This window comes from Dermacentor albipictus, chromosome 1 (genome assembly GCF_038994185.2).
Source record: "Dermacentor albipictus isolate Rhodes 1998 colony chromosome 1, USDA_Dalb.pri_finalv2, whole genome shotgun sequence".
NCBI classification, from domain to species: Eukaryota; Metazoa; Arthropoda; class Arachnida; order Ixodida; family Ixodidae; genus Dermacentor; species Dermacentor albipictus.
The window spans coordinates 126098337-126122628 of record NC_091821.1 but is presented as its reverse complement, the minus strand read 5'-3'; the positions used below and the strand labels follow the sequence as shown (position 1 = coordinate 126122628).

The 24292-nt window shown below is 48.3% G+C and overlaps 2 protein-coding genes across 8 annotated transcripts in view; one reads left to right on the top strand and one right to left on the bottom strand.

Annotated features, from left to right (window-relative positions):
• raskol (Ras GTPase-activating protein raskol) overlaps window positions 1–24292 on the top strand; it is a 249508-nt gene that overhangs the window by 45298 nt on the left and 179918 nt on the right. For 5 of the 6 annotated variants that reach the window (XM_065451149.1, XM_065451146.1, XM_065451148.1 and 2 more), the window contains exon 3: window positions 22435–22586. In XM_065451149.1, the coding sequence (XP_065307221.1) occupies window positions 22435–22586 (152 nt within the window). Of the gene's footprint in view, window positions 1–12361; window positions 12763–22434; window positions 22587–24292 lie in introns of those variants that run through there. The other variant, XM_065451147.2, reaches the window with a different exon arrangement.
• On the bottom strand, window positions 14722–20353 carry LOC135917587 (uncharacterized). Of its 2 annotated transcripts, none has more exons than XM_065451138.2 (2): window positions 18913–20353; window positions 14722–15025 (listed from the first exon to the last, which is right to left on the bottom strand). In XM_065451138.2, exons 1-2 carry the CDS (start codon window positions 20171–20173, stop codon window positions 15021–15023), a joined length of 1266 nt encoding a protein of 421 aa, XP_065307210.2. In that variant the 5' UTR covers window positions 20174–20353; the 3' UTR covers window positions 14722–15020. The 2 variants fall into 2 exon arrangements, with proteins under 2 accessions (XP_065307210.2, XP_065307209.2); XM_065451137.2 differs by having other exon boundaries at window positions 14729–14862.

The following is a 24292-nucleotide window of genomic DNA, read 5'->3' as shown; positions in this document are numbered from 1 at the left end:
AAAATAAAGGTCCGGTACCTCTAAAGCCCAGAGGAAAATACTGGTAAGCCGCAGAACCCCTTAAATACACTTTGGAAGAATTTTGGAAACCATTAATGAATTTTTAGATGTTGAAAGTATGACAATTTAGTGTCGTTGATGTAAATAATTTCCTTCTGTTCAGCTTCGTTAGAACGTTCTTGCTTCTTTTTAGCTCAACTAGTGTGTATCATTTTTAGTATGCTTATTTCTTTGTATAACTTATAAAATCTGTTAAGCGTTGTATAACATCTCGTTTTTATTTTCACTATACCTATTGTTTGTATAACTTGTTATAAGCGTGTTATGCATTGTATGACTTATTACTGATCAACTGATTCTTGTTTGCTCCCCACTTATGCAGTGCCCTATACAGGGTCCTTAGGGTATCTAGATAACTAAACAAAATATAAAAATTTTATTATAATACCTTTTCTACAGCCAGCTTCGGGTTTCGTTTCTACTGTCTCGTGACGTCATGAAGCAGAAGGTGGTCACGTAGCAACAGGACATTTCGACGTTTTGACCAGGGAGGTCTTTAAAAAACATTCTGCAGGGGCAACCCTCTCACATGTTTACCAGCAGAGGTGGAGCCAGCGATTGCCCTTACTTCACCCTTGAAAGCGTGTTGAACTACATGGAGAATAGTCGCAGTTCAACTGGTTTTGCTCTGGTAATATAAGTTTTAGACTAAATGGAAAACTAAAGTTCGTTGTTTCGGGCTAAATTATTGCCTTTGGCTGAGTAGTGGTGATCTCATATACAAGTTGGCAGGACGTTCAAGTTTTATCCTAGAACCACCGACACAAACAGAGACATCAAGAAGCATCGTGCGGCAAAATTGGCCGTGGTAAAGCCAATGGAAGTGAGAAGAAAACGCTTCCCGTTCTCTGCCGAATGCTAACGTTAATCGATTCCTCTAGCATGTTAACGGTGGCTGACTTCACCTTTAGGGCATCAGCTCCACAGCACAATTTTTGTTGTTTTAAACCTCGTTGGTTTTGACACGTTCTGCGGCTCGCTCTGACAACGGCCCTCATGGCGGCAGCCGAGCGAACCAGAGCAATGCCTCCTTTTGAAGATGCCTGCCGTGTGAGCTGAGAAATTGGTTCGGCCCGTCTCCTCTTTCCTCCTCTCCACCAGGGTCAGCTGCGAGCGCTACTTGCGGCGGCTGCTCCAAACTGGAACCACGTTTTTTTTTTGCGTCCGAGATTTTAGCGGCAACTGTAGCGATCCCGGAGGCAGGACCCACGGTCTCTCGTCAAGCCATTAGTCGAGCACTCACCAGCCTACACTCTTACACTCTTAAAACGGTTGCACCCCTTGGGGTGTATATTTGTCGCACAACAATACTCGTCATCTGCCCTGCTTGCGTTTCCTTTCCTGAAAACTCGGCGCTCGCTACTTTCCTGTCGAGAATGCTGCGTCACACTGATAACGCGCATGCCATTCGTGACTGGAAAGTGCCGGGCTCGCAGCGTTAAAGATAGGAAACGCGGGCAACACGGATGACGATTATTGTTGTGGGACAAGATACGCCCCAAAGGGTGTAAATATTTCTAAGAATGCACTCTTAGAAATATTTACACCCTTTGGGGCGTATCTTGTCCCACAACAATAATCGTCATCTGTCTTGCCCGCGTTTCCTTTCTTTAACGCTGCGAGCCCGGTACTTCCCAGTCACGAGCGGCATGCGCGTTATCAGTGTGACGCAGCTTCTCGAAAGGAAAGTAGCGAGTGCCGAGCTTTCAAGAAAGGAAACTCGGGCAAGGCAGATGACGGTTATTGTTGTGGGACAAGATAAGCCCCAAAGGGTGTAAATATTTCTAAGAGTGTGTAGGCAAAGTTACACCCTTTGGGGTGTACCTCTGCCTCACAACGATAATCGTCATCTGCCTTGCTTGCGTTTCCTTTCTTGAAAACGGCGCGTCCGCTACTTTCCTGTCGCGAATGCTACGTCATGCTGATAACGCGCATGCCGTTCGTTACTGGGAAGTACCGGGCTCGCCGCGTTAAAGAAACGAAATGCGGACAAAACAGATGACGGTTATCGTTGTGTGGCATAAGGGTGTAATTTTGCTTAAAAGTGTAGTAATTGTCACTCCCTTCGCAACAAGAAGTTGATGATGATGATAATCTTGTGGCCAACCCTTTGTATCGGGTGGACGTGGCAACCACGCCCAAGCCAGAATGACGCTCTATTGCCTACCTATCGAGCAAAGCAGGCACAGGTAGGAAAAGGAAAGAACACTAAAAGAGAAGACAAAGGGGGAGAATGCGCTACACTGATAAACAGTCATTGGGGTCCATTCGCAAGTGCCCCTCGCCAGCATTCAAGGCGCCTCTGTGTCTCTGCGACTACGGCTCTGTCTATACCGCATGCACCGTCCTCTCTATAGTCTGATCGAAACCAAGAGCAGCCTCCAGAGATAAGCCCTGTTCGGCAGATGGCCCGATGCCCTCACACCGTAGCACCACATGTTCAATATTTTCGTCCGCTTGCCCGCACGCCCGACACCGCACATCACTCACATCACTGTTTATGCTTCGAAGGCGCACAAGTGTACGGAGCGCACCAGCTCTTTCTTCAAAGAGCAACCTATTCCCGAGGGAATTGTCATATAGGTGCACCATGCCAATAGAGTTCTTATGACATCGGTACACAGCCAATGTCGACTTCGCTGCCATATTTCACATCCAACGTGTTTCTTCTTCATCGTGTACTCGTTGCCACGCCTGTTTTATCCAATCCGCCGGTGAGTTTGCACAGATAGGGGAGCGAAACAGGCCATATTTACTTTCTATGCGGTGTAGGCGCCTCACCCACGGCGTGCGCATGCATGTCGCTGACAAGTAATCGAATACACGCCGCGCCCACCATTCTCGAAGCATGTCGAGCAGGCGGCCACGGTATACGATTTTGCTGACCACCTCCCGAGCCTCACAGCTCGACTAGCCTAGGTCGCCCTGTATAGCCTCGTTGGCCACCACACCATGGCAGCCAGGAGCTATCCGACCAGCCTCTCGCTGGCGTCGCTCCAGCCACTCCCGCGTGGGCGCCGAGAGGCAGAGCACAGCATTTGCGAACGTTAGCGCCGGTACATGGACGATTTTCCATAAGTTGCGGACCATCACAAACCGGTTGCAGCCCCACAGACATCGTCGACGAAGGATGCATTGCGCCCGAAGTGCTTTCTGGCGGAGGATGTCCTCTTGGTGGCCCCACAGCTCCGGTTCACTTGATATTAGGACTCCCAAGTATCTGCATGTCGAGCACACCATCAGAACCTCGTCTCCCTGCCTTATATCGCTCTCATTCATGCCTGGGCCCGCGAGGGGGACTATTGCAGATTTTTTGCAGTTAAAGCAGAGCCCAAGGCGATTTATCTGTGCCTGACAGATGTTAATGAGCGCCTGTAGGTCCTGAGGGCAATCTGCCATCAATACAACATCGTCAGAAAAGGCGAGACCAGGTAGTCTACACCTCTCATCCATGCCCATTGTTCTAAGCTTTAGCTGGAAACCGAGGCCACTGCTGAGAAGTTTGCGTTCTAGGTTGGCCACATACGGTATATAAAGCAGTGGGGATAGAGGACATCCCTGGTGTAGTCCCTTCGTCCCCTTGACAGGTGCAGATAGTGCATCCCCAAAGTGAGCAATGGCAATGTTGTTTCTGTACAGGATCTGCACTATAGAAAGTAATGTAGCCGAGATTTCCATTGCAGACAGGCAGTCAAAAAGTGCAGCGTGTGGTACCATTGTCATATGCCTTTTCTACATCTAGAAAGCAGCACAGGAGGGAGCGCTTCTCTGTCTTGGCAATCGCCATACACTCACTAAGCACAAACAAATTGTCCTCTAGCCGTCGACCTGGACGAAAACCATTCTGCATTTCCGTAAGCAAATGCCTCAGTTGCCTCTGCCCACCTGCTTATCCACTCTTAAGATTACTGCAAATAGCCTGTAGAGCACGCTGGTAACTGTTAGTGGGCAGTAATCTTCAATAAGATTAACTTGGCATCCTTTCTTCGGTATAAAAACCACACGGCCGAGCTGCCAGTCCCTTGGGATTGGCGCACCTTCAATGATCTCGGTGAACAGTCCAGCAAGCTGTTTCTTCGTCTCCTTACCGAAACCTTTAAGTACTCCTGCTGGCAGGCCATCCAGTCCAGCTGCTGTACGGGCACTGACATGTTTCAATGCACGATCAACTTCACCTCCGCTGACTTGCCACCGCACACCCAAACCCTCGTCTGGCAACTCTCTTGGAAAAGTCTCGTGTTCAGACACATTGGGATGACTCTCCTCCAGCTGCGGCTCTTCTTGGCCATATAAGCGGCGCAAGTGGGAGGTGAGATGTTTTTCAAGCTCTGTAATTGGTTCTCCGGTGTCCGAATTTTGAAATTGAACAGAGGGTCTACCATTCCAATCCAAGGACTGGACATATCGCCAGAACTTCTGCCCTGCAGATTTACCTTCCGCTTTTAGAGAGGAAATTAGGTGAACATTATATTTGGCGATCTTTGACTCTATCAGCGTTTGCAGCTTGTGTTTGAGTTCAAGGTAGTGAGTCCAGGCAACCAAGCATGCCTCTTTGTCTCCCTTCTTGACAAGTGATCGATGTTGGCGGTTGACTTCCCGGCGAGCTTGCCATGCAGCTTTCACTTCTGCATCCCACCAAGGTTTGCGCACTACACGTCTACCGCGCTTTTCCCACACCATGTACCCTTGCATGACTGAGTGCAAGGCTGCCACAAAATCATCGTAGGTCTCAGCCCTAGTTCTCAGTGCACTCATCTCAAACTCATCCAAAACATCTGGAGCAGCTCGGCTGGGCAAGTACTTGTCCCGTTTCTTTGGACACTGGTCATGAGGCACCAAGTTACTGGAGCAGCTGAACTCAAGTAGCAGCCTATTGTGGTCGCTGCCCAGGCTGTATAAACCTTCCTCGTCAATGTCTATCTAGGCTTGTTGACACCAGGGTATAATCAATGGATGTGGAGCTGCCGCGGGCCCACCAGGTTACCTGGCCACGACAATGTGGTCCCAGATTCACCACAACTAGTTCCATTTCTTCGGTCATTCGAAGCAAGAGGTGTTCGTTTCCATCTGTGAACCCATCCAGTTCATTTATGTGCCCATTAAAGTCACCCACAATGATGATCTGTCTATCTGCCGCCAACTTTCTTGCGTCCCTCAGGATGCTCTCCACCAGCTGAACGTTGGCCGTGTGTTGTTTGCTTCCGACTGACAGATACACCACACACACAGCGGTAGGCCTGCGAACCTCCCCCAGGGCCCACAGATGATCCACACCGTCATCATCTACACTTTGCCACTGCATATCCTGATGCCATAGTAGCTCAATTCCACCACCCTTCCGGTCATCTCCAGTTCGGTTCTTGCCTGCCCAATGCCATCCAATATGCACAGGGGGGTGCTCCATATCGCAGAGGTGTGTTTCTGTAACTGCATAGATATATATATATTCTGCATTTAGCACATTATATAGCTCTATCCACTTCTGTTCCCGGCGGGCACCATTCATGTTCAGCAAACCGACCCTGAAGCTCCTTTTGCGGTGATACTGGCCATGGCGTCTAGTACTGGCCACTAGTTGGCGTAGTGGCGGTGCCGTACTTGTTTGATCCGCAACTTTGGTCCTGCCATGCGGAGAATTGCCTGCCTAAGGGCCGCTATAAATGGAGCTACTTCGCACGTGTTCATCCACGGTTGGTGCTCTGCAGCGGGGGTAGGACGCAGGCCTAAAGAAGCGCACAGTCTACGGCCCAGACGCTGTCCCATTTCCTCCGCTGTGGTCTGGTTGTAAATTGATGATGTTGTGGCTTTTTCCCGTGTTTTACTGGGAGACGCCGCTCCCATTGCCATGGCAATTGAAGTGGAATCGGCAGAATGCCGACGCGACGTGACTGCTTCGGCAGGTACCGGCCCAAGGAAGAGAAATTGCCCTCCTAGTCAAGCTGACAGCGAGGACACTGTGCTGTGCTCCTGCTCAAGCAATAACGCCTCAGATGACGAAGGCTTCGAAAGAGTGGTACATCGCAAGGCCAAGAGAAGAAACATCAGCGGACGGTCTTCGTCCAAGTAAGTCTAGCGTCATGCCATAGCGAAGGCCACCGGCGCACACAATTCTTTTTGTGCCGGACACACCTGCCGACAACCTCAACCGCCTTAATAGACAAGCGATTTCCGTTTCTCTGGAGGCTCTTGTCCGAGGAGAAATCAAGGATATCAGAATTAATACTCGAAAGAACGTCCTGGCTATTGATGTCCACAACCAAAGCGCAATCAATGCTTTGATGGCAGTAAAGCTCCTGGGCAACAGCAATGTCCCCTACCTCATTCCGCAGGACAACGAAACCACGGCTGGTGTCGTTTATGATATTGACACATCGATTAGCGACAGTGACCTGCCAATTTTAATCAAACCTACCAAAGATGGTGTCGCCTTACTACAAGCTCGGCGCCTTGGCAAGTCGACTTCTGTAAGGCTCGTGTTTAAAGGTTACTGCCTACCATCACATGTAAAGGTCGGCCACTTTCGGCATGTGGTACGACCTTTCGTACCCAAACCACTTCAGTGCAGAAGGTGTCAAAGAAATGGACATGTGAATGCTCTCTGCCGAAGTACAGCGACATGCCCATGATGTTCCGAACAACACGACACTGACACTTGCCGTGCAACAGAGCTCAAGTGCCCAAATTGTCAAGGCTCGCACGCCGCATCCTCAAAAGATTGTCCACGCCTAAAGAAAGAGCAGAAAATCTTGCGAAAAATGGCCAGAGACGGATCATCACAGAGATGTTCGGCAGCGATAAAGCTACATCGCTCCCGGAAACGAAAGTCCACGAAATCCTCCTCCGGTTCAAGGGAAAAGTCTCGTGCGGCAACGCCGCTTCCTGTTCCATCTGTCACCAGTAAGAGCACGAATGTCAACGATAAAAGCGGCCCTTCTATTCCTGCTTCATCAAGTGAGGTGTGGCCAGCACTGCCGAAGACATGCCACGCGCCAGAGCCACAGCACACGACTCGCCACTTAACGTCAAATGTCACTTCAGTTGACCAAATGCGAGACAAGGACTCACAAGTGACTGCTATGCTCAAATCCCTCACGAATGTCATGCCTCTACTACTGACAAACATGGACACTCCGGCTGCTCGTAGCGCACTGCAAGTGCTGGACGCGCTAATTTCAATACTTGAAAGCATCGCATAGCACCATGGCCCGCCCCTCGCTGCCCTTCCACAAGGAAGTCAAGAAAGCATCTCTTTTGCAGTGGAATGCCCGTGGTCTCAAATCGAGAATTTCAGATTTTAGACACCATGTCTTCGAAAGCCGATTTCCCATCCTCGTAATTTGCGAACTGAACGTGCAGAATGTTGTACGCATTTCTGGCTATGAAGCATTCATGTCTTCTAGCTGTGGTGATGTGAGCAAGGTAATTGTATATATTAGATGTGATCTGACATACGTGTTGCACCCAGTCCCGCCTCACGACGACAACCAATACGTTTGTTTAATTGTAAAAACGAATAAGCATAGGTTCACACTCATCGCTGTTTACATTGCTCCTTCACGTGGCTTCGACTCTAAACGACTGCACGACGTGCTATCAGCGACACCCGACCCTACAATTCTCACCGGAGATTTTAATGCTAACCATCCGCTTTGGGGGAGTTTGAAGATGGACTCCAGGGGAAGGAGACTAGCATCCTTTGCCACACAGCACGACCTTTACTGCCTCAACGATGGTAGTCCAACATATTTACGCGGGCTTACATACAGCAGCTGCCTAGACTTGACCCTGCTTTCTCGGCGTCTTGAAAGCTCCAATGGTTTCCAGACATTGAATCACATGGAAGCGATCACATTCCGACGTACCTGAAGATCAAGGGACTATCTAAATGCCCCTCCACGACCCTCCGGAGAATTGACTGGTCGGCGTTTCCGTCGCACATGGAGGAAGTATGTCAGCAAGGGAGCCATTCAAGTCTGGAACACGAAATTCAAAAAGCCATGCAAGATGCTACACGTGCTTTTCAGCCTTTCCCGAAATACGAAGAATTCGAAGCCGAACTGCAACGATTACGAGCAATTCGCCGGCGGGCTGAAAGAAGATACAGGAGAACCAAATCCATCCATGATCTCAGAGAGGCAAGGCGGATGCAAAAGAAGATGCAACGCCGCATTGGTGCACTACAATCTCAAAGATGGAAACGTTTCTGTGAGTCGTTGGATTCACGTCAGCGATTATCTCATATATGAGAACTGTGCGTGGACTTCGCGTATCACCGCAACAGCGCGTTCCTTTCAAATCCCTCGCTTTGCACCAAGGTCGCAGCGAAATAGACATTACTGAAGAATTTTGCTCAAGACATGCCAGCTCGCAGCTCCAACGCGCAATTACACCATATTCCATTCCTGTGAAAAGGGATTCCCACATGGATGTAATTTTTTCGCTGGAGGAGCTTGAAGCGGCACTGGCGACTTGCAGGCGCTCTTCGTCACCTGGCCCGGACGGGGTTACCTATGCGGCGCTCGCCAATCTTGGGCAGAAAGCACGACTCATGCTGCTAAACGATTACAACGAGTCTTGGCGCAACGGTTTTGTTCCACGTGAATGGAAATGCAGCCGCTTGGTTCCACTTCTCAAACCTGGTAAATCACCGTTAAACTTGTCATCGTACCGCCCCATCGCTCTGGCCAGCTGCATAAAGAAAATAGTGGAAAGAATTATTTTGACGCGCCTGGAATGGTACCTGGAAAATTACAACGTGTACCCAGATGCTATGGCTGGCTGCCGGCGTGGGTGCTCATCCATAGACACGGAGGAAGGAAACTGAGGAGAGGCCCTGACGTCACTCTTTGTGAAGCTAAAGTGAAGCCGGAAGTTGGCGTTGTTCATGGCGTTGCTCCGCCTATCGGGCCAGCTCTCCTCTCTTGTTAACATCTCTCACGAAACCACTCCGCGCTGTGCGCAACCGTACTGCTCGGCCGCGCGCGTTCCGCAGCAATACTAAACAATCGTTCGCACGTTAGCATGATTCCGCCAAAGAGGGCAAAATTTCCCGCGGATATTCCTTCATCCGTTGCCGTTGCCATGGCGCGGTACATTGCGTACAGCGTTGCATGCGCGTTCATTTCACGAACTTTAGTTCCTCCTGTCCCACCTGGCGACAGCAACATCCGGTAGAGCATGGTCCAGATAACGCAGCGCAACAAAACACGGAGACCAACGCAAACCTGCCCGCACGGCGCCTTTGCCACGGTACGAAACCTACGGAGCAACACGTGTGAGCACGCACAACAATAACAAAGCCGCCATTGTGGCCTGAAAGGCGTGGTCGCTACAGCAAAGAAATAAAAAAAACAGCAAAAAAAGGAGAACCTACTACGTCATTTTCTCCACACTTTTTTCCTAGCGCGCGGAGGGGGTAGGGCCTCTCCTCAGTTTGCTTCCTCCATGTCCATGGATAATGTCATCGATTGGGTCACGTTTGTTCAACATCAAAAACGTCTGAAACGACTCACTGCGGCATTATTCCTTGACATAAAAGGCGCCTATGATAATATAGCACATTATGCCATTATAGGGGCTCTGATTGAAGCTGTAATCGGTGGCTGCACTTTTCAGTGGCTGTGCAGTTATTTGACCGACAGGTATTTCTTCGTGATGACCTAGGATGGCGCCACGACTCAACACCAAACGTTCCGTAGAGTACCGCAAGGTGGAGTGTTGAGCCCGACGCTATTCAACCTACTGCTCGTTGGCCTAGTCAGATGCTTGCCCACCGCAGTTCAAGTATCAATCTATGCCGACGACATCTGCATTTGGCGTCTACTGTAACACGACTACACGTACGAGCACGGCTACAAAAGGCAGGTACCTTAGCATCACTGTACTTTCCTCTTTCCTCTGCCATTCCTCTTTCGAGAGCCGACGCAGCGAAACAACTTGCCGTACTTGCACATGACCTGACATTAGCTCAGTGGAATTCATCCGATTTCACAAGTGCACACCTTCATACCCTGGACCCTAATTTACAACTCTGTATTCCGCCCGAGCTTCCACGATACGACTGCACCCTTTAGTTCGTCTATGGCTTGGAGTAGCATTTTCAAATGCGTGCTCCTTTCTTATAGGAATGCCCAACAGCCCACTTTGTGACTTCTGCAGGTGCAATGAAACAATCGCGCACCTTCTTTGTCAGTGCTCTCGCTTCAACCCGAAGTCCTTTCAGCCACCCTAGACAAACTGGACAAGCGCCCAATGACAGAAAACAAGATCCTTGGAAACTGGCCTACGCGAACATCAACGCGATCGGCTATGAAGGCGCTGCTGCGGTATTTCAAAGACACTGGACTTTCTGACAGATTGTGAATTCACTGTGTGACGCAGGATTGTACGGTGAAACTGCATAACACTAGAAACGCCTTTGCAAGCTGCGTGACAGTGCCCACAGAAACAGTTTGTGTGTACGTGCGTGTAGTTTTTTTTCTTTTATGCGAAGCATACTAAGCATGTGTTGGTGGGCTAGTTGGTTAAGCATGATTACAAAGACGGCGCCTACGTGCTGTCTCGTGTTCCCCTTCTTCGTGTGTTGTTTTATTCGGCGCCGTCTTTGTAATTAAAGCATACTAGCCGCACAACCACGCTCTTCCTTGCTGCGCCGCGCGCGGCCGCGTAGCTACCATATGACGTCATAACAGCTGCAAAAGCGGAGGCTCAACTCGTGCGCATGCTTGCGGCCGCGTAGCTACATAGCCAGGTCTCAGCTCGTGCGCTCGCCTGCATGAGTTGTTTCTTCGTCTAGCCGAACCAAATATAGCCAAGCAACAGCAGTTCACCAGGCTAAACAGTGGTTCAACCACTAAAATAAAGGCTAGTATGCTTCGCATCCTGGGCTTAACCTTAGCTAAGCCACAGCCATTTTTTAATCCTTCTTTCTCTCCCCTATAGCACCCCCTTGCCCCTCCCCCAGTACAGGGTAGCCAACCGGAGATAATCTCTGGTTAACCTCCCTGTCTTTCCTTTGCCTTTCTCTCTCTCTCCCTCTCTCTCTTGTATCGGTTGGACGTGGCAACCACGTCCAAGCCAGACTGACGCTCTATTGCCTACCTATCGAGCAAAGCAGGCACAGGTAGGAAAATGGAAGAACAGCAAAAGAAAGAGAAGAGAAAAAAGGACAATGCGCTACACTGATGCTCGCCAGCATTCAAGGCGCCTCTTTGTCTCCGTGGCTACGGCTCTTTCTATACCGCATGCACCGTCCTCTCTACTAGTCTGATCGAAACGAAGAGCAGCCTCCAGAGATACACCCTGCGCGGCAGATGGCCCGATACCCTCACACTGTAGCACCACATGTTCAATGTTTTCGTCCGCTTTTCCGCACGCCCGACACCGCACATCGCTCACATCACTGTTTATGCTTCGGAGGCGCACAAGTGTACGGAGCGCACCAGCTCTTGAGTAGGGTTGGCAGCGAGCGCCATCTCTCCGCGCCTGCCGAACTACAGGAACCTCCGCTCCAATGGGAAAACCACGACGGGAAAACTAGCCACGCTGCAGGCATCTAGTAAAGGAGGCATTGGCCAGAGCGTGTGCCAGTGGTGTGCCAAAACTTCGCCATACGTCGCGGTGTCCCGCTCCCACGTGACCACATTCTGCGTTACAGCAAGATACAATAATCACCTGAGAAACGAAAGCGAAACTAACTGCACAAAAACTATTATAAAAAATACTTAAAATGCTATGAGGCTTGCCAATATCTTTTATAGTGTTTAGAGATATAAGACCTTTATTTAACGCAAAAAAGGAATAGTTGAAAATATCACGTCAGCACACCTTTCATTAAGTGCTCAACTTGTCTCTACCTCTTGTTTCGCGTCATTTTACAATACCAGCCAAAGGATGCTTTTCCGTTTGACCAAAATTTGTTAACTGTACTGAAGTTAAGCCAATTCATTACTACATTTCTCTTTCACCGCATAATTCGTCGCACAAGCTGAAATGAAGAATGGTTACCCGTCATATATATGCGCTCCTGCAATCGCGGTAAACACCCTCAAGTCGAGAGCAACTCACCGTTTCAATATGTATTTGTGACTACGCAACTCTGACTGGAGGTTGTAACCAAGTATCTACATATCGAGAACGGAGCAACGCTACGCATATGAAAAAACACACAGAGATTTCATAAGGCGTTGAAGGCGACGAACATCATCTGAAAACACTACCTGAGTCAACAAATCGTCAATCCGAATCCAATGCTTTGATCAGCGATCGCAGCGCCACTTCTTCGTCGCATGAAGCGCTATGGTTATTTAGGTCGTCTATCCACAGAACACCTATATGTCTATCTGTCTATCTACTCCTCTTTCATCGTACTGTCAGCTCTCTGGGTTTGACCAACTTCTCTGGCCTTTTGACGCTGCGTGTGGTCGTGGGGCCGTGGTTCCTTGCAACGGTTGTTGGTTGGTTTGAGAGGCGCAGCTGTGATCCCGCACCAATCCAGTTACGCAGTCTGCCGGCTGCATTGCCCAAAATCTACCCTTCACACTGAGTGCATCTGTGCGCGATGAGTACGACTGGGACGAAGTGCATCGCGAGCAAGCGTACGGATTGAACGGCCGCGCGATCGCCCTTTCAGAAGCATGCAGGACTCATCAGTGAGCAGCCACGATCTTCAGGGCCGCCTTGAAGGATGGCTTTACGTTTGCGGTGTGTATCTAGCGGCCGTTGAAGCAAGCTGGTGCATTTATTAATGCCTGTACCACTCGTCTCAATTGGCGATGAAATGAGCACGTTCTGGGCACCACGTTCAGACGCTCCCTCATGCCGCTAGTTGGTAAACTTGTTCTTTCCGCGAACGTGCCCAGATATATTGGGAAGCAAAAGAGAGGGAGAGAGAGAAAGCGTGCTCAGATGGGAATCAGCAGTGCATGCTCGAAGATCGATACGAGAGAGTGGAGACAAGAAGGTTTTCAGAGTCACGGGTATATCTGCGGGTCATCCGTCTTACTTTCTTGCGGGACGTTTTAAGTGAAGGTGATATCATCGCGTTTAAATTTGGAAGATCGTTTCGTTTGTTAGCTCGCTGTCGCTGTGTGCTGAAACACTATTTTGGTCAGTTTCGATATACATGTATTTTTTCTTTCCGTCTCATAATTAGGGCATAGTTTCACTGCTATCCCTTCAACCGCGCCCTGTTTTAAGAATTTTAACGCCGAAAATAGTTCCGTTGATGTGCGGCCCAAAATGTTTTGTTTTTGCGTGATGCAAGAGGCAGCGCCTTGCTGAAAATAGTTTAGTCCAAGATACCAGCCCACACTAATTGCGCCTTTCTCTCCATTGGACGTCTAAAAATTAAGCAGCAACCTGACTCGTGATATTACATAGCGGAGCCTGTAATAATACTCGATTGACTGTCTGAGTAAGAATGCAGAAATGTTTCTTTTACTATTTGTTAAAAGATCTACGCTCGTTCTCTTGCTAGCGCCTATTCTAATTGTCTTGATGGCAGTGTACTGCTTTGAATTTTTTTTTTTATCACGCGGTTTTGGATCACACAAATATTGTCATTTGCTGTGGCTGCCGAGATTGCTGCACTGAAACGTTACATACTTAATCGAATCTATTGATACGACACTGATATGCTGCTGGCAGTCTTTGAAATTAATATCTGTGTCATGTAAGGTTCAGAGTGATTTGGGAATGTTATTTGTACAGCTAACAATGTCTGCTGAGCAGATTTGTGTGCTTTGGCAGACATTACCTTACATGAGTTTAGCCTATTTTCATTTATGAAGATATGATTGTCAATTCTACTTCTACCTGATGAGAGAACTTTAACGTTTTCTACTCTCAGCCAGGAGAGTGCAGTGCTAGAAAACAAATATTTGACGACTGTAACACATGAAAATATTGGGACTACTCCCTTTCAGGCTGTAGTAGCTTAGTTATGAAAACAATTAGGCTGAAAAACATTTAGTAGTAGTCCTGTGAATAACTTTTTTTTTTCTTACGTTAAAAAAAAATGTACTTGTGTGCTTGGTTGCATGAAGGTTCATACAATTCTAGTTGTCACAGAAAGGAACAACTGCAAAGATTATGAACTAGTAATGTTGAAAGAACAAATTCTAGATGTGAAATCTTAACTTGGCCATATTTAGTTGTTACGAGTGGGACTGCATTGTTTGTACTCAAGCCTGAAGTTTGGACATTGTGGTAGCCGCAAGTAGCATTACTGCATCTACTGCATGATCATTGGAGCAAATGTTCTTCTACTTTAATGTTTGCTGACATAGTGCTAGTCACTTCTTGAAGCCTCAGTAATCACAGACTTACCTCATAAGCTGTTCAACTTACTTGTCACTGTTGTGCACACTATACACATGTACGTTGTGTTGCAATTTCCCTTAGCTACTTTCCTCTGCCCACCCGGCGTGGTTGCTCAGTGGCTATGGTGTTGCGCTGCTGAGCACGAGGTCGCGGGATCGAATCCCGGCCACGGCGGCCGCATTTCGATGGGGGCGAAATGCGAAAACACCCGTGTGCTTAGATTTAGGTGCACGTTAAAGAACCCCAGGTGGTCAAAATTTCCGGAGTCCTCCACTACGGCGTGCCTCATTATCAGAAAGTGGTTTTGGCACGTAAAACCCCATGACATGACATGACATGACAAGAACTTTATTTGAGTCCTGAGGGACTGAGACCTCGGGGAGCCAAACCGAAGGCTCCCGAAGATCAAGTCGGTGGCTCCGCCCACGATGGAACCGGGAGATCAAGTCCCGCGGCAATGTCGTGGGCCCTCTGGACAGCCTGGAGTTGAATGTTGAGATTGCTGCTCTTGAGAGAGTCCTGCCATTGTTCTTTCGTGATGGGTGGAGAGGCGTTAAGGGCTGGGCACAGCCAGAGCATGTGGTCAAAGGAGCATGAGTCATGACCACATTTGGGGCACGACTGTGAGTGTTCAGGATCTATCCTGTGAAGAGACCGAGGAGTGGGATATGTACGGGTTTGCAGGAGTCTTAGTGTGGTAGCCTGAGGTTTATTCAATTTGGGGTGAGGGGGTGGAAATGTCCTCCTGCCTAGTCGATAATGAGAAACAATTTCGTGGAATGTACTTAATGGATCTTTGTGGATGTTGACCTCGTTCCAAGCCTGGCTAACCGCGACAGCGCGGTGCGTGAAATCGCGCGCTCTCCGGTGGGCCTTCTCGTTAGGATTACATCCAAGCGGGTTAATTGAGCTGTCTAGATGGGCTGGGAACCACGAGATTTGGTATCCTCCTTCGGTACTCTCCCTAGTCCTTTGTAGTGCTTTGATCACAATACTGTACGCCTGTTCAGATATGAGGGCGGACGAGAACGATCTAACCGCGGTGCGCGAGTCCGAGAAGATGATAGCGGGAACTTTTGAGCTGTGAAAAGCCAGAGCGATCGCCGCTTCCTCCGCCACATGGGCAAACTTAGTATAAACAGAGGCTGCATTGACCAGGTTGCCCCCCACGTCTACCACCGTGACAGTGAACTTATCCCCACTGTCATATCTGGCAGCATCGACAAAGAGGGCATCTAGCTTCTGCTGATTGATCCTTTTAAGGATGGACTTGGCTCGCGCGAATCTTCTGCCTTGGTTATGCACTGGGTGGATGTTTCGCGGGACAGGGTCAACCATGATGTGAGCTCTGGTTTCCCGGGTCAAGCTAACTTTGGTCGCCGGTTCATGTCTGGGTTGGATTCCTGCTTCTTCTAAAATCTTAATCCCTGGCTTAGTGGATGAAAGTCTCATTATCTGAGCCGCTGTGTGAGCTTCTATTAGCTCATCGATGGTGTTATGGAGTCCTAGCTCCAGCAGCTTCTCAGTGCTTGTGGACTGCGGAAGGCCGAGCACGCGCTTGAGGCCGGTTCTGATTAGGGAGTCGAGCTTGGCCTTTTCCGCTTTACCCCAATTAAGGTACGGCGCGATGTAGGTGACATGACTCAGGAAGAATGCCTGATAAGCTCTGAGCAAATTATCCTCTTTAAGACCGCCTCTTCGATTTGAGACGCGGGCTACAAGTCTTAGGACATTACTAGCCTGTCCAGTGGGCCTGTTGAGGGCCGTCGAGTTACAGCCCTTGGCATCAATGAGGAGACCTAGTATCTTGACCGAGTCCTTCCTCGGTATGGGATGCCCATTTTTAGCTCGAATTTCTACCGGCAGAGTTTCCAGAGGCGCAAGATTTCTCACCCCCTGTCTGGACTGGCGGTATAACAGTAGCTCTGATTTAGCGGGGGAGAGTTCAAGGCCTGTGTTTGAAAGAAAATCTTCGGTAGCCTCCAACGCGCTTTGTAACGACTGTTCGAGCATGGCTAGCGATCCGCCCGGCGCCCAGATCGTAATATCGTCCGCATAAATGGCGTGACCCACGTTCGGAATTGCAGCGAGGCGAGTGGAGAGTTTGTGCATGGCTATATTAAATAAGAGTGGGGAGAGGACTGAGCCCTGCGGGGTGCCGCAGGTGCCTAGTTCGTAGGGTCCTCCCGTGACCATGCCTAGTCGAAGGTGTGCCTTGCGATCAGCGAGGAAGGATCTGGTGTAATCATGAAACCGCTGGCCCAGGTTGAGAGACGAAATCTCTGTCAGGATGTGTTTATGCGCGACCCTGTCGAAAGCCTTGGAGAGGTCCAGTGCGAGGATCCCTCTCACGTCGCGAGTAGGGTTATTAAAGATTGCTTTCTTAAGCAAAAGCATAGCGTCCTGCGTGGACAACGCCTGTCTAAAGCCGATTAGATTGTGTCTAAATAGCTCCTTGTTTTCAATATGTTCAGTGATCCTGTTATGTATCGCGTGCTCCGCAACCTTGGCGATGCATGATGTAAGGGAAATAGGCCGCAGATTATTTATATGTGGAGGTTTTCCTGGTTTGGGTATGAGTACCACTTTTGCGGTACGCCAGTCTATCGGGACCTGTCCACTTTTCCATACCTCATTTATTTTGGCCGTGACTATCTCGATTGCCCTATCGTCTAGGTTCCTAAGGAGTTTGTTCGTGATTCCATCTGGTCCCGGGGCTGATCTGCCATTTAGATTGAAGAGAACGTGTCTGATCTCTGACACGGTGAAAGGTTCGTCTAGATCAGGTGCCGACAATCCCATGTAGTTCAAACGCTCTACTGGGCGATCCGCGTCTTCGGCGAGGGGGAGATAAGTACGTGCTAAGTTGTTGGCTAATTCCCTGTCGGTGAGACCGATTGCGGTTTGCTGTTTAATGAGCCTATCCGTTGCAAGGCTAGAGTGTCCTTAGATTGTTTATCGTTGAGGAGACTTTTAAGTAAGCTCCATTTGCTACCTCTTCGCATACGCCCGTCCATTTCGGTACACGTCTCATCCCATTGCTGCCGGGCGAGCTGGGCCGAATAGGTTTCAATTTCCTTGTTAAGAAGCGCGATTTTCGATCTGAGTCTACGATTAAGCTTTTGGGTCTTCCACCTGGCTGAGAGGGCGTGTTTAGCCTCCAGAAGGTGAGCAAGTCTCGAGTCCATTTTAGGAACTTCAACATCCGTAATGATTTCTTTGGTTGCTCCTTTAACCGCCTTGTTCAGATTATCTAGCAGATCTGCATAAGTTTCGTCTGGCGGGACTGTTTCATTTCGGATTTTTCGAAACAGGTCCCAGTCCACATACTCATATCTCGCGGGTGGTCTGGGTTTGACACGCAACATAATTTCAAGTATGTAATGGTCACTGCCTAGCCCCTCCTGGAGGTTGTCCCACGTGCCCTCGATACCTCGGAGGAAGGTGAGATCGGGAGTCGTATCTCGACTGACCGAATTACCGGATCTGGTGGGGAGCCTCGGGTCTGTGACGAGTATTAAGCCGAGCTCTGCAGCGTTGAAGGCCAAGTTTGTCCCTTTTGCACTTTTGTAATCGTACCCCCATTCCGTATTGGGTGCGTTAAAGTCACCCGCGACAACGAGAGGCGCGTTTCTCGCCACCCTAGACGTGGTGCCTAGTAATGCTTTAAAGTCTCTTTTCCTATCCGATGGTGCGCTGTACACGTTGAGGATGAAAATTTTAGAATTGATTGTTCTGTTGGGTACGATCTCTATTAACTGGGCCTCGAGGCCCGCTTTGTACGCGCGGACCTCGTGCTCAACGAACGAGATGTTTTTTCTGATTAGGGTAGCGATACCTCTGCCCTTTTCTCTCCTGTATGCTACCGCGCGGTACCCCGAGAGGGAAATTTCAGCTGTACATAGCGTTTCCTGTAACAATATAACTTGCGGCTTGTCTGCAATAGACCTGATAAACTGTCCTAGTGGGGCCTTGCGCCTCTGGAAACTTGCGCAGTTCCACTGCCAGATTTTCAGATTCGTGCTGTTTGCGTTCGCCATTTTGCCTACTGAGTATGATGAATTAGCCCTTTAGCCCCACTTTCGGGATTCGGGTTTGCCTGATTCTGCACTGTCGACACCGTAAGCCTGCCTTTGGCTTGGACCTTGGGTCTCTCTAGTTGAGTTAATCTCGTCTCCATCCCGGAGAGCATTTCCATCATGCGTCCTAGGGTCTTTTCTATGGCAGCTAGCTTGCCTCTGCTGTTTATTTTGGCAGGAGGATCGGCGGCGGTAGCTATGGCTTCGCTCGGCTCAGCCATCTCATCCTCCTCTTCTGACTCGCTGACCGGTTCTGGGTTGGGAGCTTTACGCTTGGATTTACCAGCAAGTGGGCCTAGATCTTTAATTTTATCCTCATCGTGGTTCGAGATTTGCCCTCTATAGCTATTTAGGGCTTCTTTAAGCTCTGCAAGTTCGCGCCTGAGCTGTTGATTTTCCGCCTCAAGTGATTGGATTCGCGGATCATTCACTTGCTCTGACTGTGCCTCACCGCTTGCTCTTTTGGCCGTCGTAGTCTTCTTTCCCATCGACGGTGCTGTGCCGGAGCCCTTGACCTTGTCGGCCCACGTGGCCCGTTTCGCGGGCTGGGAGCGAGACCGGGACCGGGATCTCGACCTGGATGCGCTGGAATTCCCGCCTTTCCCTGAGCCGGTTCGCCTCCTGGAGCGAGAGCGCCCCCTCGATTGTGAACGGGATTGCAGGTTGGAGCCACCATATGCTGCCGCAGGTGTCGCCGAGTTCTTTGCGTAGGAGATGCTGATGTCATCGCCGCTGGCCATCTGTGCTTTTCGCAACATTTGTTGTCGCCTTCGACGCCGACGCCTAACGATGTATGGGATCTGGTAGCGTTGTTTGCATGTTCTATCCCCGGTGATATGGGGGCCGCCGCATGCTTCACATTTGGGTGTGCATTGGTGTTCCTCCTCTTGTGAATCTGATGACTTCATTTTCCCACAGCCGCGGCACTTCTTCTTTTCCTCTTCGCTACTGGGGCACACGTCGGCTCGGTGACCCACGTGGCCACACGCGTAGCATACATCCATCTGCCGTTTGTACAGAAAGCATGGAACGAGGGCGGCTCCACACATGACCGTGTTGGGCACTCGCATGCCGTCGAACAGTATAACAACTACTTGTGTGTTCTTAATTCTTCTGACTTCCAATGCCGTAGGGTTTCTTGGGTTCAGAATCATCCTCCTAAGGGCTCCTTCGTCAAATGAAGGGTCGATGTTTCTTATTACACCTTTGCACGTGTCATCAGGGGCAGAAATGTAGGCTGACACCTCAAAGGCGCCGAGCTTGGTATGTATCTTGCTGATTCTAGCATACGCCTTCGCGTTTTGATCGTGAGGGGTAGAGATAACCAAAATGTTCTGCATCTTGTTTGGGCACACGGTGTCCTCGGCAGTCTGCTGTTCCGTCAAGGCCGCCGCCATGGCCAGGGCTTGGGCGAGGAGTATGATATCCGTTTTGGAAACGTCAAGGCCTCCTTTGGGGCGCACGATGATCTTGATTTGGTCCTTGGGTAATTTCGGTAGCCTCGAGGCTGCCGTTACCTGCTTCATGAACCTTTTGGCCGGCGAGTTGGCCGTGCGGCTGCCAGCCGGCATATTCTTGGTGACACGTTGCCCGCCATATGACGGCGTACTCGTTGGTTGTTTTCGTTTGCTGCCGAGGGCGGTCGTCCATCCCGCTTCATCGAGCTCCTCCGGGGCGATTTCCATCCCCTCGACGAGTATGGCCCCGGGCATGGTTTCTGTTGGTCAGTAGTTCGCTTGGAACGCCGGTCGCCCGCGCTGGCGGGGGGTTAGGCCTACGCCTTCTCGCGCTGCCGCGCCTAAGTAGGCGTAGCCCGTTAGGCTTGGCGCTCTCGCGGCGTGGTCAGAGATTCGAGGAGTCACAAAATGGTGAAAAGTCCACCCACCGATAAGAGTCCACTGTCTGTAAAACCCCAAATATTATTATTATTTCCTCTGCCCTTACTACTTCCCACCTTGTTATGCCTTAAGGTATAGAAGAAATCAGCAGCATCATGGTGTAATTTTTTCACATACATATATTGCTTATATTGCAATATACATGTTTGTTTGGTTGTCTTTCAAACAGCTTTTTCTTTTAGTTGTGGCAGATAGCAGAATACTACCTCTGCAGCAGGATTATTTGAAAGAGGCAGACATTACTTACACAACAAATAATGTTCTGTGAGCAACACTCTGATAACAACCTTACCAATTAATATTTTATTTGTTAGTTTATTAGCAAGCACTTCAGCTGCAAAAATAAAGCTGCTCTGTACTGACTGCTGTTTATCTAACGGAAATCGTGATATTAGTGCCACTTTCCTGATATGCGTCCTCAGTGTGTACTACAAAGTGTAAGTAAGATCTTGATGAGGGCTAGTTGGTTCATAGTTAGAACTGAGGTTGAACAGCACGAATAAAACAAGGACACGAGAAAACAAATGGAAGTTTATTTGAAACTTCCACTGGAAACTTCCAACTGGAAGTTTATTTGAAATTCTCCAGCCATTTTATACCTTTTCCAGCATAGGCAAGCGTACAGCAGTTGCAAATACGTCTGCAAAATCAGATTCATCATAATCTTTCATTCAAAAAAGCTATTTCTTCTTCCGACAAGGTAAGAGAGGGAGTGCTTACACGTTTATCTTCCTTTCTAATGTATTAAGCCATTGTGACAAGTGTCCTTCCACTCCCATATTTGAAAAAACAAAATTCATAGGGAAAGAAAAAAGTAAGAAAGAAAGGGAAATAATAGAGGCTTATTACATTAGAAAGGAAGGAGATAAATGTGTAAGAGCTCCCTCTCTTGCTTTCTCGACAAAAGAAATAGCTTTTTTGAATGAAAAATTATGATGTGTCTGATTTTGCAGATGTATTTGCGACTGCTGTACGCATGTCTATGCTGGGAAAGGTATAAAAATGGCTGGAGAATTTCAAGTAAACTTCCAGTTGGCAGGCAGCGCTTGTCTGGGTTATTTGTTTCCTCGTGTCCTTGTTTTATTTGCGCTGTTCAACCTCAGTTCTAAATACAAAGTGTTGTGGCATTCAGTTAAGTTTCCTTGAATGTCAGTCTGCTTGAGGCTGTGTAATAAAATAATGGAACAATAAGGAATTTTGCTGCACTTTTAGGATGTTTCTTGAAACTAGTAGTTATAGTTTCACAATTTATTTTAAATGAACATAGCTTCGTTAGCTCCGACTTCAAATGCAACATGCACCCTAAAGAGTTAGGTAGTGGGACTTCGTTAGTGTAGCTAATTGTGCATAGCAACTCGTTGCGTGAGTAATGCCCACCTCTTCAAGCAATTCATATGTGGATGTGTGCATGCATGCACTTGTGCATAGGCATATGCACATATGCTGTCAAAGTAGAAAAGTGGGCTAGTTGGTTGCTACAGCTTGCATCATATTTGCAGTGCAGAATTGACGAAAACACATACAAAAAGAAACAAAATAAATGGGGTGAGTGATGGACATCAAATGGTTTTTATTACAATTTTACACGCATGTGATAAGCAGGTACACAAGCAAGGGCGAAAGTGCCAATATTGACCAATATCTAGTAGAAGAGGTATTGATGTCCTAAAAACAAGTCTCTACTGAAAAGATTACCACTGCAGGCTGGCATTATTATTCTGCAGGGACTGCAGTAAATTTTGCAAGACGAAAAGCTTGCATATTGGTGACTTCAGAGTAGTATCTGCTGAGAGATTTCTGTTCCTGCTGCTGCAGTTTTGATTGCATGATCCCAAAAATATTTCTTTGATGTGCTGCAGTAAATGTTCTGCATCTAAGAAATTCATCAGACCAATCTGCTACACAGTTTTTCTGGTAACAATTGGGCACTTGCCCTTGCACTTTTCTTTGCAAAAGTAATGATAGAAGGCTTTCTGGAGATTCAGAAATTCGTGGCTGACTGTGGCAGAGTGGGCACAGTTTTGTTTACTGTGACTGTGCATTAATTGAAGCATTCATTCTTATTGGCCACACAGAGTTGGAGGCAGGCCCAGAGCCAAGGGCACCAGCACTGAAGCGTGCCCGTCACCAGGGGCGCTGTTGGCAGCAGCGGTTCTGTGTGCTGCTTCCAGATAAGAAAACGTTGACACATTTTCCAAGTGAAGACATTGCGAGGCGTTGCCTGCATGTAAGTCCCTGACCTGTGCTAATCCACTGTTTCATGAACCTAAAAGCCTCAGGGACATTTATTTCCAACAACCTCTAGTGCCCTCTGAAAAGCCCTTTGGAACTATGTGTTACTGGAGAACTGGGCCTTCATGACTTTGCTCAGAATACAGTAAATGCTTAGCCTCTTAAGTACATAACCAAAGTTATCTCCCCCTATTCTCACTAAGAAAAATCCTCTACACGTGTGCTAGAGGAAAACTAAACATTTCGATAGAATTTGCCACACGTGCAGCGCGCATGCACAATCTGAACTTGTTCAATAATGCCAGCGGTTTCCCAATTTTGGTCATCTGAGCTTAACCGATAAATCTTAAAAGTTAACCAATGAATCATCCAGCCCTAATGGGAAGTGAATGTCTGGAAAGTGCTTTTGCAAGAGAACGGATTCCATACCAGAAGTACTTAATCCTTTTACTCTCCGAAGAAATTATGATGGCAAGCTTTTTTATTAAGAAATTCCTATGTTTTCTATCAAAATGTCAAGTATTTAGCCCCTTCCAGGGCTCCGTTCTTGACATTCAGTTAATATTGCATGTGTAAGTCACGGTGGCCGCATTTTCTTTGGGGGCAAAATGCAAAAACACCCGTGTACTTAAATTTAGGTGCTTGTTAAAGAACCCCAGGTGGTTAAAATGAATCCGGAGTCCCCCCAATACGACGTGCCTCATAATCAGAAAGTGGTTTTGGCATGTAAAAGCCCATAATTTAATTTTAATTTTTTTTTTCTTAATGTTGACTAATTGACTTTTTAAAATTTAATTACCTTTGGGCACATATTACAATCCGTCTTTTTCATGGCACCTGCTCTAGCGGATTAGTTGCAAAATGTTTTGGAAGGTATGCACACGTGGTTAAGCAGCCTGATATCAGGGGAAAGTCGCGCAGGAAAAAAAAAGCACACAGACGCACATTGCAGCAAACACTCGTGCTGTGTACACTGTTGAAACTCGAGTGGCATACAGCTCTACATCGGTGCGGTGCCGAAAACATGCGTAGCATAAGATTGCAACTCCTCTTTAAAGCAGAAAGTGGCCAGTGCTTCGTCCGGACTACACCGTGAACCACGAACTTTCCGCCATGGCAAGCAACTTAATCTATAAACCCCTGTGTTACACTTGGGTGAGACTTCACCAACATCACGTTGCTGATGAAGTTGCCCTCTCTTGCTGGTCAGTGCTGGCAGTCTGTTCCCGAATTCACATCCTCAATTAAAGTGCAGTAACACTGGGTCAATGCAAGACTGACAAGACTGATGCCAATGACTGGCCGAGTATTCAGCACAGTGTGTCACTGAGACCATTTTATCGTAATAGGCCGACAACGATGCAGCTGACGGGCGCGAGTTGTCGTAGCGTGACGGGCTTTGTTTTTAATGGCACCGGCAAAATCAGTGTGCCAACCATGATCACTCAACCGAACCCCACGTGATCAGCTATCAAACTGACAATGTGATAGCTGCAGCGCTTTTGTTTGTATATATAATTAATCGTGCTCAAAGTGAGTTGAAACATGCCTTTGAAGTTGAAATGCACAAGCTTTAGTCCGCTCAAGCTGTGAACGTGAAGTTTGAGTCAATGTTGATTCTCTTTAGCGAAGGTTGCATTAGACTTGGCCCCTCGAGTTTGTGCATCCGCTACCGGTGGACCCGAACTTAATATATAAGCA

Excerpts from the sequence above, each read along its gene's own strand:
- LOC135917587 (XM_065451137.2), bottom strand. The coding sequence starts at position 20,173 with ATGCCCGGGGCCATACTCGTCGAGGGGATGGAAATCGCCCCGGAGGAG. Across the intron at positions 14,863-18,912 it reads GACGGCCAAAAGAGCAAGCG|GCTGTCCAGAGGGCCCACGA; the intron begins GTGAGGCACAGT and ends ATTCAACTCCAG.